Genomic DNA, 19,880 nt, shown 5'->3' on the forward strand with positions numbered 1-19,880 from the left:
CAAATGAGGCTGTACAGCGTCTTGGTATCTCGAGGTGTTGCAAGTGACGAACAAACAAAACGGGCCTTTTGGGTCTACTCTACAATTTTGGTTGCCTTGCTATTTATCTGAAAGAGTACTACTGCTAGATACTAAACCCCCTTCCTCTTTTACACGAATAAAAACACTCCCACTTACATTTAACCATATCTCTCCCAAAAAATAAGTAAGGATGGTCTTTTAGAGTGCACTATCTACTCTGCAGCTCCTTAAATGCGCGATCATTCCAGTTTCTCTAATCTCTTCTAGCGCGAGAAAGCGCATGCGCAAAGCAGCATATTTTACCCTTCACCCAGATACAACACAAGCGGGGCTGCCGCAGCGGATTCCTGTCGGCCTTATATGGTAATGTGGGGGGTTGCAGCATGAAGCGCGAGCTCTTTTGGCAACGGTCCACAGCTCGCGGATTACTGTTGTTGCCAGGGCGAGGTTGAACAGCGTTTAGCGCGCGCGCGCACACACACACACTCTTCTCTACTGTATTTCCTCGTTTGTTTGTGAGATAATCGACACATTCTGCCTGTGACGGTCGTTGGATTCACTTCCAAGTTGCCGAAACGTCGAATTCTGTCCTGGGTAACACTACACGGCGCTGTCGCCGAGCCTCTCCCAGTTGTGGCGCAGCTACATTTTACAGCACAGCGCTCCCTTTGTCTGTAAAGAAGCCATTTTGAGACTGCTGAGAAACCATTGAGCAAGTACAAATCTGCTGATCACCTAAAGGTGTCTTTGGATAAATGGAGGCAGTGAAAATAACGACATTTTCTCCCATTAAGATTCCCCTTTGGTCGTTTAAAAACGTGGATTACATGTTTTCCAATTCTAACTGTAAGTTTTGCTATATCCATTAAAACTATGGGTTGTAGATGTTTTTTTTAAATCAAAAAGTCATCAGTTTTGCTAAAAAAATGTATTTTTCACAATTACTCAATGTCCTCAGAGAATATAGATAAGTAGGCAGATTAAGTGAAATAGCTCAAAATTCGTTACCTTTTAAAACATTTCCATGTGCATGATGGTAGATGAGACAGAAATGGACGAGGTCACACTCGACTGCTATCCTGTCCTCAAGAGGAGAAGAGATGGTTTTGCATATTTGCCCACACAGATGATGCTTGGAGATGCATATTCGCTGCCTCAGAGGGGGGAATGCTATCACTGATCAAAAAAAAACTTTTCAAAAGAGTTCATGTCGTACTTAATGGGTTCCTTCCTTCACAGGAGACGCTTTTTTGCCCCTTATTAATGCCATTATTAGAGGATCCGAAGATGGAGCAGAAAACAGTCCTGTTCCTGCGTTTAGGCCTGCTCACTGCATTTCAACAAAGTGCTGCTGAGGTAAATATTTGCACCGTGAAAGTTCTCCCTTCATCTGTTTCTTTTTTTTTTTTTTGATTTCTTTGTGTTTTAGATAGTTTGAGAAATTGTTTTTCCTTTTTTTATTTATATATATATATATATATTTTTTTTTAAGCTACCTGGATTGGCTTCTTTAGTCAAATACACCCTTGAGGCAAGGTCAAGCCGCCGTTTACACGCTGGACGGATTAATGGCAGGACTAATCGAGCTTGACGTTGTCTCCACGGTTGCAGGACAGGATACAAAACAAGCCATCTTGCTGTTGTGGAAGGAAAGTGTTTAAAAGTCATTAATCAAAGCAAGTGTCAAAAAAAACATAATGCACTATATACATTTGTAGCAACGCCATTAAGTTATTCGTGGCCTATTTTAAGCTGTATATTGTGTCAACATGCAGTGAAGATTAGTTACAGAAATTATGATAAAAACGACAGAAATCACTTTTAATAACTTACTGCATGCCTCAAAAATTACACAAATCAACTGTCAAATATAAAATTGTTATAAAAGAATCAAACTTACTGATTGCAACTCATTCACTACAAGGCCATAAAGTGCAATGCCAGCATTTGTCACTTTCACTGTTTTCTCCCATCATTCTCCAAAAAAAGTCACAACACTGGTTTATTCACAACATTTGGTTCTTTTTTTCTCTTTTCATTTACGAAAACTAAAATACTATTATATGGGTGTGCCATGACCTAGTTAAGACAAAGATGGACTCCAGGCAAGAGGAAGAAAAAGGCTCAAAATGTCACATCCAGTACATTCTCTCTTCCATCTTCTCAATCCTTTAAAAGGAGCAATCATAGATTTATCATAGTCCGTAAGAGATGATGAAATCAAGTGTAAAGATCCCTTTTTGGAACAAAGGAAACCCCATATAGGCCATTGAGTCCTGTTTTAAGGAAAATGGCTGCTGAGAGCACTCAGCCCCCTCTCTCTCCCAGCTCTCTGTTGAAGGACTCCTGAGCCGTGCCTCTAATAGCAGACAGCTCCGGCGGCTGCCGCGCTCTGATTGGCCCGCCGAGCTGCCGCTGTTAACTAGCCAATTGCCCGAGCACTGCAAAACAACAGGCAATGTCAAACAAACCCCCCAGTTTGCTCGACAACAAGCACTTCATTTAAATCAATTAAACATTTCCAATTTAAAATTAAAACCATTACTGCTTTTTGTTTCACTTAAAAGACGGACACGCTGGTTTTGTTGATCCGAGCTGCTCAAACTAAAAGAAAGGAAGAAAAAAAAAACACGCCGCCGCATTCCAACAGTTACAAACATTTAGATGTGCAGTGAATTTCGTCAGCGAACAAATCTAATTTCTTCTTTAATCCATGTATTTTGTTATTAAATCAACTAGAATTAAATTTGTTGTATCTAAATGTTTTGTTTATTTTAAAATTAATTTCAAAACGTCTTTATACTACAAACTCACCTCTCTCGCTTTCGTTTTGTAAGTGCTTTTGAAAAAAAAAAACATCTGCCAATACATAAATATCCAAAGCCTTTATTAACCTTTGGAGGTGGTTAAGAAGATATTGTTCCCTGTGTCTATCTTGTGTTTGCCGTTTTAGGTAAATGCAGTCGGCAGATTCGACACAAAAAATATTCGGGTCTTTACAAATGCCCGCGTGTCACCGAATCTTGAACAAACGTTCGTTCATGTAAACTCTATTTTATTTAAAAATGTTTTAAGTGCGTAGAATTTTAATAGGTGAGCTTTTCGTTGGCTCTATCGGCGCAAGTTTGTAGCGAAAGTGAAGCGAGCACGGGGGTGGGCAAGCCTAGCGGTGTATTGTGGGAGAGACAGCAGCTAGAGACCAGAGGCACACAATATGTGCTGGCTCTCGCCGAAAAGGAGGCAGTATTCTTCAAGCTAAATCATGTAATGTAAGCGGCGAAAGGAAAGGCGATTTCATCTTTTCATCAATTAAAAAATCACTCGATCGGACGAGCCATGTCCAAGCCAGGCGAGAGGAATAGATTGAACGAGGACCATGGCAGAAAGCAGAGTTCAAGTAAGCTTGTTCTTTTTTTCTTCTCTTTTCTCCTGCTCTCCTAATGCCTGTTTTCCGTAAGTGGGAATATACGTTAGCTCCCAGTTTTCGCTCCCCGAGGGTTCCCCCTTTCTCCACAGAAGTCGTGCATTTCCAGTGTTTTGGCTGTTTGGAAGTGTCGCGGCTGCTAGGGACACCGTGTTTAACGTTAGCCCTGCTGTCGCTGGCTTGTCGTTTCAGGTTTGGCGAACGGCATGGACACTCATCCCGTCTGCGGCTCGGCGGAGAAGCGGAGTCACCACTGGAGAAGTTACAAGTTGATCATCGACCCGGCGCTGAAGAAGGGATCACACAAACTGTATCGCTACGATGGACAGACTTTCAGCATGCCAGTAAGTGCCGCCTTTGACGCGGCGTAACGGCTACAATAGTAACCGAGTAGCCGACCTCCATGATGCGTTACTACAGCGGCCGCGTTGCCCCGAATGTCCAGGGGGATTGTTCGGCATCTTTAACACGGTGTTTCCGGAGGGGGTGTGATGGCTGGGCTGAACACCCCTGCTTTCACCAGGACTACTTTGCAACAAGTTCGTGTGTGAACTTGTTTACGGGATGGTTAATAGGACTGCCTCTCTCTCTTTCTCTCCTGCAGAACCCTGGGATACCACCGGTGGAGATCGTCCGAGACCCGAGGATCGGTCGTCTCTGGACCAAGTACAAAGAAACGGACCTACCGGTGCCTAAGTTTAAGGTATCTACTGTGGCTGGAGTCCCACGCTGCGTTTCTCCCTGTGGAAAAGAGGTGCTGTCAGAAGTTGCAGACACACCCCCTCTCTGTCATCTCTGGGACCTGAGCTAAACCCGTCGGGAGGATTTTAAAATCTCCATTCACATATTCCAGGACAGAGTTCACCCACACATTTACTGCAACCTCGTATTTCTTTTCTTATCGTAGCTGCTTCAGCTCGCCTCCAGCACGGTGCATCATTAACCCAACGGCACTTATTAACTCCTGTCCTCCTCCTCCCAGATCGATGAGTGCTACGTCGGCCCCGTGCCTCCGAAAGAGGTGACGTTCGCCCGGCTGAACGACAACATCAGGGAGGGATTTCTCACGGACATGTGCAAAAAATTCGGAGACATCGAGGAGGTCGAGATCCTGTACAATCCGAAGAACAAAAAGCACCTGGGAATAGCTAAAGTGGTTTTTGAGAATGTCAAATCCGCCAAGGTGGCTGTTCAGTCGCTGCACAACACGTCTGTGATGGGAACCATCATCCACGTGGAGCTGGACCCAAAAGGTAAACAACAGAGCTCCATTCATTCACATCGAATATGCTCAGGCACTGTTTTATTCTCTCAGATAGTTTATCAGAAACGCAGATCTAAAAAAAATCACATACGTGTGCTTTATTGGTTTGTTTTGGGTTGTCTGGATGACAGCAGTCACGTGCTGAAATTTACGTGCGTTGCTTGGTAACGTGGGATAATTGAATTTCATTGAAAATGAGCCTGTTCCCACAAGCTCAGAGCTGAGGGTGCTGTGTACTCCCTCTGTGCATAATTTCAGATCTGCAAACAAACACAAACCAATCTGTCACAGTCCTCCTCACCTCAGTTCACACCAAAGTGCTTTATTTGACCTTTTTTATAGCAAAATGCCTGATTGATCTTTGTTGATGCAAACCTCCAAATGTAAAGATTATTCCTCAATTGCTATATATGTATGTATGTATGTATGTATGTATGTATGTATGTATGTATGTATGTATAGCATCTGTGCTGATTCAAAGATTTCATGTTTTAAGCGTCACTATGCATGTTTCCATTGATTACACATAAACTCGTAATTTGCATGTATTTTTGTTAGATATGCAGACATGCTTTGGTCCACGCTCAGTCACATGTTAGGTTGCTTCATTGATTGAGAAAACGAATGCATGGCGTGATGAGGGATTGATAATCGATCGTGGCATTTTGTAAGGCTCCTACATTAGAAATGATCAGCTGTTCAGCATCATTTTCAGCCACTGTGAATTAGTGCCATTTGTTGAACAATTAACCCCATTATTAGTCTTCCAGTACTAAGCATGTCTTGTTTACTGTACTGCAGGTGAGAATCGCCTGAGGTACTTCCAGCTCCTGATGAATGGCAGCTACACTCCAAGGACGCTGCCTGTTGGTGTAGAGGAGACCCGGGAGGTTTCCCCGCGGAGCCTGGCTGAAGCGTTACTGGTCAATTAAAACTTTATTGCTGTTGTTTTAGTTTGAAATAACTTCTTAAGTAGTGTCAACATTCATTGTTTACAGCCTGTTTTATGCTTTGTGCCTTTTTGGGACATCCGTTGTTGACTGGTATCCTCATTTCGTTTTGTTCCAGGCCTGCGAGCCCATCCGCAGGTTGTCTGAGAGCAGCATCTCCTCTGTGGGAGGAGCGCTGCCGCCCAGCAGCTCTACCACTCCCCTGAGCTTGGAGACCGGCTACTCCAGCTTAAGGCAGGACACCCCCCAGTCCCAGGGAACCCCTCACACCCCACGCCAGCCAGGCACACCCTTCTCTCAGGACTCTAGTTTCTCCAGTCGGCAGTCCACGCCTGCATACCAGTCCAGCCGTCCCGAGAGCTCCGGAGGCTACAAGTCTCGGAGGCACGAGAGCAAGTTCCAAGATGCGTACAATCGCAGACCAGAGAGGCCGCAGTATCGCAGCAACATGTATCGCAGTACGTCGTCTGAGCAGGCTCCTTCAAAACAGCACCAGCTCACCCCGCCTGAACCTCCACCTTCCACCACCTCCTTCAACTACTCCGCGCCTCCCCCCACTACGCCTAACTTCAAGTCTGCCTTCTCACCCTACCAGGCACCTTTGCCTCCCGCCTTCCCCCCATCTGAGCCACCTTTTCATCACCCATCCCAAAGGGAGGGTGAGTACCTCCTACCTCCGCAGCCTCCACTGGCAGCTCCAACTGACTTTTTACCCGTCAAGGAGAGACCAGAAACTCCTCCCATCCCAGAGCCGCCACCTGAACCTAGTCCCCATCCGACTACCCCTCCCCCCCAGACCCCGGAGGACTGCCCCTCGCCCGGCTCTCCGGTGCTGGACTCGGAGCGTAACAGCCTGGATTCTCGCATCGAGATGCTCCTGAAAGAAAAAAGGACAAAACTGCTGCCGTTCCTGGAGGAGCGGGACTCGGACAACGAGGTGCGCATGGAGGGAAGTCCTATTTCCTCCTCGTCCTCCCAGCTGTCCCCGATCCCACCTTACACTGGTAGCTCTCAGGGTGGCCAGCAGAATTCCCGTCCCCCAAGTATGGGCTTGGAGGACATCAGTCCAACCCCACTGCCAGACTCGGATGATGACGAGCCTGTTCCCGGGATGTCCTCATTGGTTGGAAGAGTTGGCTCTCCTGTCCACGAGAAGAGCAAAACTGACCTCAAGGACGGGCCCTTTGGATGCCACAGTCCCGCTGATAAAACAGACACGGTAAGACGGAGACACATGTCTCCATACCCAGTTGGCACGAGAGGCTGTTGCTGGTGTGTGCAGGTGTGAATGACAGTTACACAGGGACACAGGAAGTCAGGTTTAGCTTAAGCGTGAGGCGGTAGTAGTAAAGCCTTTTGTGTCATTGGTTTTGTTCTGCCTTATAAAGGAAATTCTGGTTTCTCAGCTGCGTAGTCTCATGGGTAAAGTGAAAGTAGTTTTTTTTTAAGTTTGGTATCTTCAAATCAGCACTAGCACACTTTCTAAGCTCCTCCTGAGTGCTGGTAGCAGGTGTTGGTGAGTTATTAGCTGCCTCAGAAGTTACAGAAGCACGCTCAGGTAGCTTTTCTATGGTTTTACTCCACATTCGGCTGGGAGAAACACGAGCCTTTCTGGTGTTAAGGGAACAAAGTGCCTTGTTTCCTCTTTCTAACTCTCATTGCACTCGTACACACACACACACACACACACACACACAGGAAAATACAGTTTGGCTGTTAGCCCCATTCACCACCACACTTCCTGGTTTTAGCTGACTGACAGTCAGGATCGCCTCCCAGGCTCATATTTCAAGTTATCACAAAGCAAACAGAGCAAACTGGTCATTTGGGTAATGATGCCACTCCCCTAAAAAGTTTTGTCACTTTAGTTTCTTTTTTGCAGCAGTTTGGACGAAGTATGTTGATGTTGAAGTCGAGCTGATGAGAGACGACGTTTAAAATCTTGCATCTAAAGCTTCTGCCGTGTGTTTTTAGTGATCTGAACACATTGTTCTGTTTGCAAACGTGCTGACCAAAGCCACAGGTCAATCGTGTTTGACTGCTCTGATGGGCACACAAAACTTTGACCTCAGGTCAGTTATGAAGGCTTTTATTTTGAATGTCCTTTTTTTAAAAAGGGGACAATTTATGATTTTTAAGTACTAGTTTTATGGTCGATGCAAAACACATTTAAGTACTTCGCCATAAATCCTTCTCACATGAAGCCATTTCAGCAGTTTTATTCTTGACTTTTTTCAGTACCTTCTAGAATAAGCCATTTCAGGGCTCTGTCATTTTAAGGAAACAAGCAGGAATTGGCCACGCCCACCCATCCCCACTCTGGCTGCTATTAGCTGAGAAGCTCCCATTTCCAGAAGGGGCTCAGAGTAGAGCCGCTGCTCATTCCAGCAGCCACTCTCTCTTCTACGTGAGAGGTGGTTCTTTTCCAATTTCCCCGATTGTGACATCACTAACAGTAACTGTTTGAAATGGCTTGTTTAAGACACACAATTCCTAAAACCAAACACTGACAGAAAACAGATGGACAGATTATTTTTACGTTCTGAGTGTTTGTAGACTCTCACATGATATAAAAGGTGAGTTTTCCTTTAACACTGACACTACCTGGAACTTGTTATTCATTATTTAAAAAAAATCAGTTCAAAATGGCTACAATTCAATGTTTTGTGTTTATAGGAGCTTTATTAACAACACTTGGCATTTTAGGAACCTTTTTTTGCAACTGACCTGATCTCAGAGGCATTTTTCTTATGGGACGGAGGGTCTGGATGTGAAAAGGCCAATGAATTGGAGTTGTGACATCTTGTTCTTTCCCTCCCAGGGTCAGCAGTCATCAGGGGAAGACATGGAGATCTCCGATGAGGAGTTGCCAGGAGCTCCGATCACCAGCGGAGACTGTGACGTCATCAACGACGACCTGTCTTCAATGCAACCCATGTCCATGCACCCTGCCAGCTACCACCACATGCAAGCCGGCTTCGCCATCCCTCCCCACCTGCTGTCCCATCACTCTACCATCGCAGGGCATCCGGCTCACCTGGCCGCTCACCCAGGAGTTCACCCCCACATGATCCATCCCATGAGTCCTTACACCCCGAGCATGATTCAGCTGATGGGGCTGATGAACTGCGTGCCGTGGGAACGCTGGAGCACGGTCCCCATGTCCTTCCAGATGCAGCAGCAGATGTTGAGTCGCATGGCTCAGACCAGAGGGCCCTATCAGTATCCGCACTTCATGGACGGAGGCACTGCCGGGCCCTTCGGAGGACACTACACGCCTGTTTCTATGGACGCCACGCCTGCCTGCAGCACAGGAGCCCCTGGACATGAGTGGCACCATCCCAGCTTACCCAAGTTCAACCCCACCGTTCCCCCGCCGGGCTACGAGGGGAAGAAGGAGGATCCCCACAAGGCCACCGTGGACGGGGTGCTGCTGGTCATCGTCAAAGAGCTGAAGGCCATCATGAAGAGGGACCTGAACCGCAAAATGGTGGAGGTGGTGGCTTTCAGGGCCTTCGATGAGTGGTGGGAGAAGAAGGAACATTCAGCAAAGGTGAGTCCATCATCGCTACGATTTGAATAGATGTGATCCTTCAGCACAAACGCTGGACCTAATTAGACCTCTGCACAGGTGAGGACATTCTCTGTGTGGCTGATTTGCCTCTTTGTGGTTCGGTTTGGACCAACATCCTGGTACCTGTCACTTTGACGGGCGCTGTAAAAGAGGAACGTGCTCTCACTCTCGTCCCACTGTCCATACAAATGCAAATATTGCTGAAATAAGTGCTTATTTATTCTTATTAACTAAACGTGTAGGTGATCTGTGGAGCAAAAAGGCAAATTGAGGCTTTAAACTGTCAGATTTTTTTTTTAAACTAAAATGTTTTTTTTTAGACATCTTTGACTCCAGTCAAAGGTGCAGAGGGAAAGGAAGAAGAAAAACCCAAACCCAAGGAGACGCTGGGTTCTAGTCTGCTTGAGAACTGGAACAAGGCCGAAGGGCTCGGCTTTGAAGGGATGGGTCTGGGAATGGGCTTAAGAGGAGCCATCCGACTGCCCTCCTTCAAGGTGAGAAAGTTCACTAAACCTTAAAAAGGGCGTGTCTGGGGTTGGTGCAGATGTTTGCAGGTGTTAAAGAACCGTGTGCCTTCCTCAGGTTAAAAGGAAAGACCCACCTGAGACGGCGCCAGCAGGCGACAACAAGAGGGCGCGACCTTCCACGCCGGTGGACGACGAGCTGGAGGATGAAGGTGAGTCTCTTCTGGAAACACAAACGTGATTTGTTGTTGGAGATCGTTTCTGTTTTTAATTATGAATTGTCATCAGACCGGGATCGAGACCCAGCAGAGCTCCCCTCTGGAGATTCTAAAGTGGACAGCGACGGTACGGCGGCAAAGCGACGGCACTCACGACCGCTCGAGCTGGACAGCGAGGGGGAAGAGGAGATGGACACGTCAGGGAAGGAAGAGGAGTCGCTGTCCGAATTGGAGGAAGAGGAGGCTGATGAAACGACGGTTGTAGACGGGCTGTCGTCGGGCAAGGTAAGCCCTGACGGAAACCCCACGTCCGGTTATTGGAAGGATTATTTCTGATTAATGAGCCATGGATCATCTCACAGGAGAGTGATGCCGAGGAGGACAAGGAGGAAGAAGCAGGAGGCTCGTCCAGCGACAGCACATCTTCAGACTCATCTGATGACGGTATTTTAAACTCCTGACAGAAGCAGCTTGTCGGTTCCTCTTGTGTTTGTTTTTCACTCCCTCACCTGATCTCCTGCAGAAGCCGAAACCTCCGCCTCCTTCAAGGCCAGCTCCGAGTCGTCGGTGGAGAGCTCCGACTCCTCGGCGGAAACCTCAGAGTTTTCTGAGTACGAATTAAGCTCAGAGGAGGAAGAAGACGAAGAGAGAGAGCCAGAGGACAAGCACGCCCAAGTGGCTGACACCTCATCGTCTTCTTCCTCGTCCTCGTCGTCTTCTTCTGATGAGGACGACAGGGACAGCAAGCCACCGAGTCCTACGGTAGCAGGCAGGGAGCACGTGAAGGAGGAATTGAGCCCAAAGACCAAACGCAGACCTCCCAGTCCTCCTCTAGAGGACGTGAAGCCACCTTCACCCAGAGGTATCCGAGGTGAGCGTCCACGCTGTCCCCTCAGGAGACTTCCTGTAACAGCCACAGATCTAACGATGTGTATGTTGTCTTTCAGAGGAGCGGTGGGATGGAGTCATCACCGCAGTGAAGCTAGAGCCTCCAGAACACGTGACAAACCTCCGCCCGCCCACCCCTACGGGTGCGCTGCCCGACAGCGACCAGGAAGCTAAAACCAAAGGTAAAGCCGAGCCTGAAGACATTCCCTGCACCCCCGCTCTACTAGTTCCATCCCATCCAAATGCACCTGCCTCCACGTCACTAAAGCATCTCCCTCTACCTCCACACCCGACGGTAGAAAGCCGCTCCCTACTCCATCCTCCTCCCGGCCCCTTGCCTGACTTCCCTCAGCGGCCCAGGCTTCCCACAGACGAGGACATCCCCCGAACGCCGGGGCGTGACCTGATGGAGCGCGCTCGTAGTCTGGGTAAATCCCAGAGTACCGACACCATTCCCAACACGCCCGGCAGCGACGCCCCTCTGACTGGTAGCAGCCTGCTGCTCAGCTCCCCCCACATCCCCGGTAGTCCCTTTTCTTACCCCTCACAGTCCCCTGTCCTCAGTGCCGGAGTGCCTCGTACGCCAGGGAGAGATTTAACTTTCACCCCTGTCTTCCCCGACCCTGCAGCACTCGCACTAAACAGGAAGAGCCTGGATGAGGGACAGGTGTTTAAGGAGCCACCGGTCAGCGCTCTGCCTAATCAAGTCCTGCCCGCCTCCACAGAACATACGGCCACCGTGCCAGAAGATCTACCCTCCGATCTCTCTGCAGACGTCCCTGCGCTTTCAGAGGCCACCTCGTCAAAGAAGAAGGCCGGACGGTCAAAACTAAAAAAGACTCCAGCTGTTTCTGCGTCTGAGTCTTTAGAGTTCTCGTCCGAGTCCACAGATCGGCCTCAGGAATCCTCTCTGAGGGACCTGTCCCTCCAAATGACATCTGTCAAACCTCCCAAACATGCCAGCCTGGACTTCCGGGAAGGAGAGGATGATTCTCAGACCCGGTTACCTCTCGACGATGACTTCCTCCCCTACAAGAAGGAGGCATCTGTGGTTTCAAAGCCAGTTCGGAGATCGAGGCGAGGCTGGGAGGAGCTGCTCCTGGGCACCCTGTCTCCAGTCACCACTCCGCCACGGTCGTATTTCAGCCCGCGCTCTGATTTCGAGGAGGTGACCATCCTGTATGACATCTGGAACGAAGGCATAGATGAGGAGGACATACGGCTTCTGCAGGTCACGTATGACAAGATGCTCCAGCAGGATAACGTCAACGACTGGCTCAACGACACGCTCTGGGTCAACCATCCTCATATCCTTTACTGGCTAAAATGTTCTCGTTTACTCAAAACGCTCGTTTAAATCTGCCTTTTCAAAGCAAAGCTAGGTATAACATCATAAATTGTTCCCGGTTGTTTTAACCTGCTCCCTCTGCTGGTTAAAAGGAGGAACTGCTTGAAGTTTTACAGTATTTTTCCCTGACTTCCCTGCACCCACCAACATCCCCGGTGTGAAGAAAAAGCGACAAGACGATGGCATCAGGGATCACACGACGGGCTGCGCGCGAAGCGAGGGATACTACAAGATAGACAAGCAGGACAAGATCAAGTACCTGGAGAGCTCTCGGCTGCAATCGGAGGAGCCGCCAGTCGATACCCAGGTGTGCAGAGATCAAAAACGTCAGCGTTATCTTTGAAAGCATCACAAGCGTTAGTGGGTCTTCACCTGTTCTGTTGTGTTCCCATCCAGGGAATGAGCATTCCTGCGCAGGTCCACGCCTCCAGCAGAGCCGGATCGGAGCGGCGCTCAGAGCAGCGACGCCTGCTGTCATCGTTCGCCTGTGACAGCGACCTGCTCAAGTTCAACCAGCTGAAGGTAACCCAGACAGAGTTCCTTTTTGTTATGAACTCAAGAGAGAGTTCATTTAAAAGCACCGATCTGGATTAACGGCTCTTTTCTTCTGCAGTTCCGTAAGAAAAAGATCCGATTCTGCAAGTCGCACATCCACGACTGGGGTCTGTTTGCTATGGAGCCCATCGCTGCTGATGAGATGGTGATTGAGTATGTGGGACAGAACATCAGACAGGTGGGACACGGCTTCCAGGATGCTTACCCTTACAAACATCTTCGTATTTATTTTGGATAATATTTGAGATTTGTCCTGAAACTCCTGCACTGGAAGACTGGAGGTGTTTAGGATGATTTGGTTCTCTAGTTTCTGTTCCCACAAGCTTGCCACGCCCCCTTCAGCTGATTGCTATTTAGTAAGGTTGCAGCCAGTCAGTCATGGACAGAAAAAGTCTTCACAAGTAAACTTAAAGTCCAGTTAGCTTCAGCCTGATTGATGATGCGTTTACTTCAGTTCTGGTTACGAACCAAAATGCACCCAAATGCAGAAGTTACCAGTGAAGAGATTAAATCTATTTAAAAAATCTTTGTGTTTAAAATATTTGATACCTGAGACTGAGTTTCACACATGCAAGACTTTAAAAAAATTATACATTTAACAAAAATGTCTGATTTAAAGGGATACTATGCAACCCTAACCCCTAACCAGACTGTGCTTAAATAACCATAAAGGGTTAATGAAATGTCACTCAGACCCCCTGTGGCCAGAATATGGCACTTGCAACTTCAGTGTGGCGAAAAAAAGTGGGCTGACATGCCAGGCACTGCAGTCTGCTTCCACCACGTTTCCTGCATGTTTTAGATCGTGAACACAGCCGATTTGTTTCCTTTAGTGATGAATCCTTCCTGTAGACACTAATGAAGGCCGAGGAGACATTTCAGCTGTTAGATTAAGGTGTTAAAAAGACAAACGTATAGCGGGGAGATGAGTTTCCACCACAGAGAATAACGGACACTAGGGGGTGCTAAAAGCAAGTAAAACTGCCAAATGTGCCTTTAAGGAGAAGAACTTTAATATTTGGGTGCAGGTGACTAAAGCCCCTTCCACACTAGGGTCGGCTCCACTCCGTGCAGTCAGCTCCAGCCTGACTGGGCTGATTACACACATCCTTCCATACGTCCTTAGGAACGCAGACGTGACCAAGCAGATGGCCGGTCTCCAAAAGTGGCGCAAAACATCAGTGATGTCATGAGCGCATCTCTGAGCACGTGGACGGGCCAAAAGATGTGCGTAGAAGTCCGTAGGCGGAGTGGAGCCGGTGCTAGTGAGGGAGCCCTGTTATTGAGATTTGGTTTTCAGGCCTGATACAGGTTTTATATCATTGTGCAGCTCCGACCTGCTGATGCTGACTTATCTCAGAGAACAATTTACAGAATCTGTTGAAAAAACTTTGTTGACATGAACACATCCACACCCCTAACCTTTCTAGAACTTCTAATTTAGGCTGATTCAGATTTTTTATGCATGTCTAATCCAAAGCCATCCACGACTTGACGTGCCACACTTTGCTCTCTGCAGGTGATCGCTGACATGCGGGAGAAGCGCTACGAAGAGGAGGGCATCGGTAGCAGCTACATGTTCCGGGTGGACCACGACACCATAATCGACGCCACAAAATGCGGCAACTTTGCCCGTTTCATCAACCACAGCTGCAACGTAAGGCTGATCCCCACCTGCATTAATGCAGCTGAGAGAATTTTTGCTTTCATAACTGGAATCCATAAACAATCACCCCTCTTTCCTCACAGCCCAACTGTTATGCTAAAGTCATCACAGTGGAGTCCCAGAAGAAGATCGTGATCTACTCCAGGCAGCCGATCAATGTGAACGAGGAGATCACGTATGACTACAAGTTCCCCATCGAGGACGAGAAGATCCCATGTTTGTGTGGAGCAGAGAACTGCAGAGGGACGCTCAACTAGCATCCATCTTCAGGTCAAAGACCTCTAATGGGCTGTGAGAAGGCTGGTCGTAGACTCGGACTAGGAGGAGGACAACCCAGCAAGTCACCCCCATCGAGCTAAGCTGCCTGAACGACGCTCTTCTTTCACTAAAACTCTGATTGTTTACAATTCATGGTGCTCTTAAAACAGACTTTTTTTTTCTCTTTGTTTAAACCCTCGACTTGTCGGTGGAGTGTTTTCCCCTCCCTTGGTGTCGGACAGTATTTCAGCACATCTCCTTAAGTCATTCTCCACACGTTCTTTACAGTTCCCTCATATGCCTCATATGCTTTACCCACAGCACACATGGTACAAAACTAAAGCACCGCTCAGATGCACAACATTTCTTCTTCTGCAGGTTGGAGGACAGCGGAATGGCTCGCTGCTCCCTCTGCTGCACCGCTTTTCCTGAAGTCGAATCAAACTCAAATGATTGAAAGCAACAAATCATTTCTGTCCAATAATGTCTTCTTCCACCAGCCAAGAACGGATCGTGCTGCTTCCTGTTTGTTTATGCAACAAGTTTGGAAAAAGACCTGCAAAATTTTCGTTAATCGTAATTGTTTAGCTGGTTTGTTTCTGTAAAGACACTGTGTGTGTGTGTGTGTGTGTGTGTGTGTGTGTGTGTGTGTGTGTGTGTGTGTGTGTGTGTGTGGGTGTGGGTGCGCGGTGCGTGCTTCATTCAGAGTATCTCTTTCGCTGTTTTGAGGGCACTGCCCCCTGGTGGCCACCCAGCAGAACTAACCTAGTGCAGAAAAATACAAAATCACTGAACAAGCTCAACTATGCCCCCCAGCTTTGAGCGAAAGTTATTTTTCATTTTGCGTGCCATACAGATGTGTTAAACCTGATGTTGCTGCTGTTTTGGCTTCACTCATATTCCCTCCTCTGTTTAACGTTCCCAGCGGCGTCAGAGGCTCCTACACCTCCCCGCTCACTCATTATTTACTATTTATCAGGATTTTAAAAAGTTCTGGAGGTCTGGCACTTCTGCTTCTCAAGTCCAAGTCAGTTGTTGCTTTTTTTTTCCCCCTTTCGTTTGTTTGGGTTAAAAAAGCTGGTTTTTGTTGAGTTTTCCAACACTGGTGTTCATATTGTAAATGAAAACTTGTACAGAAGATTTTTTATCTTCACAAACAAAACACTTTTAAGATGCGTCTTTCTTTCTCTTTTTATTTAAAAAAAACACAAAGACTGAATATTTAAAATATTTTCAGGGTTCTGTGAACAGAATCGGTTGGTTTAGAGGTTGTTTATTTAAAGAGAAAAAGGTCCAGCATGTGTACAGGAAAAAAGTCTCCACTTCCCTTTTGGAAAGATTGTTTCTTGTAGAAACGTCTTCATTTTTCTGTCTGTTTACTTTGAGATGCTAAAATGTGTAAGTATCTAACTGTGAATATTATATAAATATAAATATATATATATATATTTGTTTCTCGGGATGCGCTACTTGAACACGGCTCAGACGTCTATGTATCATAATGAGGAGAGCTCTGAGCTGGTAGCAGAAAAATCAGCTTGTGTCAAGCTCCTTTGTTTTTTAAACTTTGTGTTGTAAATTCTATGAAAAGGTTTTTTGCGGTGTGGAGAATTCAAATAAATAAAAAAAGAAGGTGCAGAATCGGCACTGGAAAGAGGACTGAAGCCTCAGCCGGTTTCTTGTGTCTATTTATTATATGACAAATGTATGACAGAGGAAAAGAACTGAAATAAAGAAGTTTTGCATACATCCTTAAAAAGGTGGTTGTTTGTTTATTAGCTGTAGAGCAGGACAGGTTCTGATCGGATCCCAAACTGTCACACTTTTGCTGCATTTTCTTAAAAAGCAGCAGGGCAGTCATTACATATTTTATTAAAAAGCTTTTATTTGAAATAAGCACTCACTCGTCACATAACATAAATCCTCCTGATCATTTTTTTTACACAAGCGGAATCAGGAAATGTATTGACACAACTACAAAAAAACACTTCATAAGTTTAAATCATGCTTTTAAAGAATAAACACTTTTTAATGTGCAAAAATAAGATCTATTTAGAATGGTTAATTGATTCCAAATACTTAATATTTTAGTACTTCCCTGTGTTTAATGTGAGTTTAGGTTTGTAAAAAGTTATGGGATAATCAGGGCTCTAGAGGAGTTTTAGGGGATGAAAACTGAAGTTTGAAATTTGATTTTGACTAAATATGCCAGAAGATATTTATTCAGCTGTAAATAGAAACAGAACTAAAACCATTTGTTGTGTTTCAGAATAAAGAAGCTCATAAAAACACTCAACAAAAATATAAACGCAACACCTTTGTTTCTGCTCCGATTTTTCATGAGATGCCACATCAAGCATCATCAGCATCTTAATGTGGCACACCTGTGAGGTCGGATGGATTATCTCAGCAAAGCAGAAGTGCTCACTATCACACATTTAGACTGATTTGTGAACAATGTTTGAGAGAAATGGTAATATTGTGTATCTGGAGTGAATTTTAGATCTTTAAGTCCATCTCATGAAAAATTGGAGCAGAAACAAAGGTGTTGCGTTTATATTTTCGTTGAGTATATTTCAGAGTGAGTGTCACAGTAATGTGTAGCTGTAAAAGTGCTGACCTAAAGGATCTGACTAGCACTAGAAAGGTGTGTGTGTGTGTGTGCGTGCGTGCGTGCGTGTGTGTGTGTGTGTGTGAGATGGTGTGACCCCATCTACTGAACATTGAGGACACACACACAGCACACGCCTCCGCGCTGACTCGTCTGATTGGTCAGACAGCATCACTCTAGCCAGGCTGCTTTTTGTTCTGTTGCACCCCTTTTATCCAGCTCCAAGGCCACAGCATGACGTTTTCTTATCAAACAGGAAATGGTTCATGTTCATCATGAGTGAAAAATGTCATCTTTACCTCAGACTTATTCACTTTTAACTTCTTGTCAATTACAAAAGAGGATTAGGGCAGCTGAAAATAATTCTGATTTTAATTAAAGCCAGAATCCTGAGAAAATAGTCAGAATTCTATTTCTTTTTGTTTTTCCTTTTCAGGGGCCCTAACTTTCGTCCGTACTTATTTAATGTAGCAGCAATCTTGCTGCTCCTCTGCCCTACTGGTAGAAAGTGGAAATACAACTGTTGTAAACAACCATGCTGTAGCCTGTTGTAGCTAGCTCTAACAACAAGCTAACTAATACTAAAATAACCCACACAGTAAAAAGATTCACACTGTTGGACAAAAAACATTATTACTTACAAGTCCAATAGCAACAAAGCCAGGTCACCATCAGTCTGTGATTTTGTAGCCTTCTTTAACGCCCTCAAACTAGCATAGGCTGTGCTGATGTTCACGCTGGTTTTAGCTCTTTGCTTCACCTCCACAGACATTACTCTCTTACTTTTACTTCCAGGCCCTGCCATGATGCCAACAAAAAAGCAAGCATATTCTTTTTCTACTTGTTGTGCTTTTTATTGATGATCCACAAACTGAAAATGTTAACCATTAGCATTACAGCTAACAAGCTGTAATGCTAATTACATTAATTAAGCGCCTCGTGATTTTTATCTTGAGAGGCGCTATAGAAATGATATTTTCTTCTTCTTCAACAGCTGTAAAGCAGGTAAAGAGTGCCCCCTATAGGACACCTACCTGCTCCACAAAACTATCAATTGCGGGTTTTTGGTCAGCAGAGGGCTACAGAGTGGTGCAAAATTTTAAACTGGTCAAGTTTCTATCTCAACAATCACCGAGATCAAAATTAACGCTCTAGCTTAACGTTTAAACATTTGAGTTAAAAATAAATCTGGAGTGTGTGCTCATGCCTGAAGAAAATGAGTGAAATTACTAGGAAAGTTATAGACTGGCCACCCTCTCTAAGAAGGGCATCTTTGAGGGCTACAAATGCTGAATACAAATGTGGTACGTCTCTGTCTTTGAAACTCCTTAATAACAACAGGAAAAACTTCTGGAAAGAAGCAAGACACTCTGGAAGGAAAACACTCATCCCGTGTGGTCGATGGAGTCTCGAACTGAAAAGCTGTGGAGACATCATAACGACTTGTATAATTGTGTACCAAGTGAACCTTACAAAATGGGTATAGATTTAATCATGTCACATGGCATTCATTACTAAACTGTCTAATGATAAAGCCATTGGGTTGGATGGCATATCTGCTGAACACCTAAAGTATGCTAGCGGTAGCTTAGCACCACTCCTAGCTATACGCCTTTCAGGGTGGGAGTTGGTAGCATGGATAACTATAGACCCGTTGCTCTGGCTAGCATACTTTCTAAAGTCTTGGAAAGAGTTCTGCTGGACAGAATTAATAACACCTTAAAAGTCACAGATAATCAGTTTGGCTCTAAGTCTAAGCTTGGTACAGATGTGTATACATGTTCTAGAGGAGATGGTGACCAGATACAGAAACCAGAACTCCTCAGTCTCCATGTGCTTCATAGGTGCATCTAAGGCATTTGATAGAGTTAACCATAAGAAACTATTAATGAAGCTGCTGTAAAGAGGTGTCCCAGGATACATTGTACACATCCTGGTTTATTGGTATGGTTAGCAAGGTACTGATAAAATGGGGTAAAAGACAGTATCTCAGAGCCATTTAAGGTCAGTAATGGAGTCAGACAAGGAGGTATTCTATCTCTTCTTTTTAACCTGTACCAGTGGCGGCTTCAGAAAATTTTTTCTGCAGGTGCTATGAAGGAGCTAGTCTTTTTATTGAGGGTGCTATGAAGGAAGTGGTCACGCGTACCTATTGTTCTCTAAAACACCTTCAACACTAGCAGATACACATGCGTGCACAAAATCTCAACAACACCTGAAACAATCATTAATATACATCATAAACATATGAACAATCGCTGACTTTTCCATGAAATCATAAACACATACAGCCACACAGAAAACCATCTATAGTGTTGCAAGTTTAGCTAGCGTTAGTGTTAGCATTTCCAGCGGCAAAACCCTTGACTGCTGCGGCGGTTTAGGGTTGACTCTCTCCCCATCCAGATCCATAGGTTTTTGTGGGTCTGCGATCACTTCCAAAGATTCATTTGTTTCTGACTGAACCTGTGGAAATTTGGGCAACAAAAACCGATCCATTTTACCACTAGCTCTACCTTTCACTCGTTCGTAGGTGGAAAATGAGGTCAAAGGTTAACATCAATTCCCTGTTTTGGTTTAAGTTTTTACTATCTGCATGATAATTTACTGATTATTTTTGTTTTGTATGTTAAATATTA

The 19,880-nt window shown here is 45.6% G+C and overlaps 1 protein-coding gene across 3 annotated transcripts; it reads left to right on the forward strand.

Annotated features, from left to right (window-relative positions):
• The first annotated feature begins 729 nt into the window (after positions 1-729).
• Positions 730-16,389, forward strand: setd1ba (SET domain containing 1B, histone lysine methyltransferase a). Of its 3 annotated transcripts, XM_054744304.2 has the most exons (20): positions 730-867; positions 1,261-1,377; positions 1,514-3,418; positions 3,638-3,789; positions 4,050-4,148; positions 4,428-4,698; positions 5,511-5,632; positions 5,778-6,878; positions 8,481-9,212; positions 9,554-9,727; positions 9,816-9,909; positions 9,986-10,200; positions 10,278-10,359; positions 10,439-10,786; positions 10,863-12,109; positions 12,291-12,458; positions 12,548-12,673; positions 12,765-12,884; positions 14,226-14,363; positions 14,456-16,389. In XM_054744304.2, the coding sequence occupies exons 3-20, from the start codon at positions 3,358-3,360 to the stop codon at positions 14,627-14,629; spliced, it is 5,424 nt and encodes a 1,807-aa protein (XP_054600279.2). In that variant the 5' UTR covers positions 730-867; positions 1,261-1,377; positions 1,514-3,357; the 3' UTR covers positions 14,630-16,389. The 3 variants fall into 3 exon arrangements, with proteins under 3 accessions (XP_054600279.2, XP_054600280.2, XP_070408401.1); XM_054744305.2 differs by lacking the exon at positions 1,514-3,418; XM_070552300.1 differs by lacking the exon at positions 730-867 and having other exon boundaries at positions 1,023-3,418; positions 10,863-10,985; positions 11,433-12,109.
• The last annotated feature ends 3,491 nt before the right edge of the window (positions 16,390-19,880 follow it).

Source organism: Nothobranchius furzeri, chromosome 6 (assembly GCF_043380555.1).
Source record: "Nothobranchius furzeri strain GRZ-AD chromosome 6, NfurGRZ-RIMD1, whole genome shotgun sequence".
NCBI lineage: Eukaryota > Metazoa > Chordata > Actinopteri > Cyprinodontiformes > Nothobranchiidae > Nothobranchius > Nothobranchius furzeri.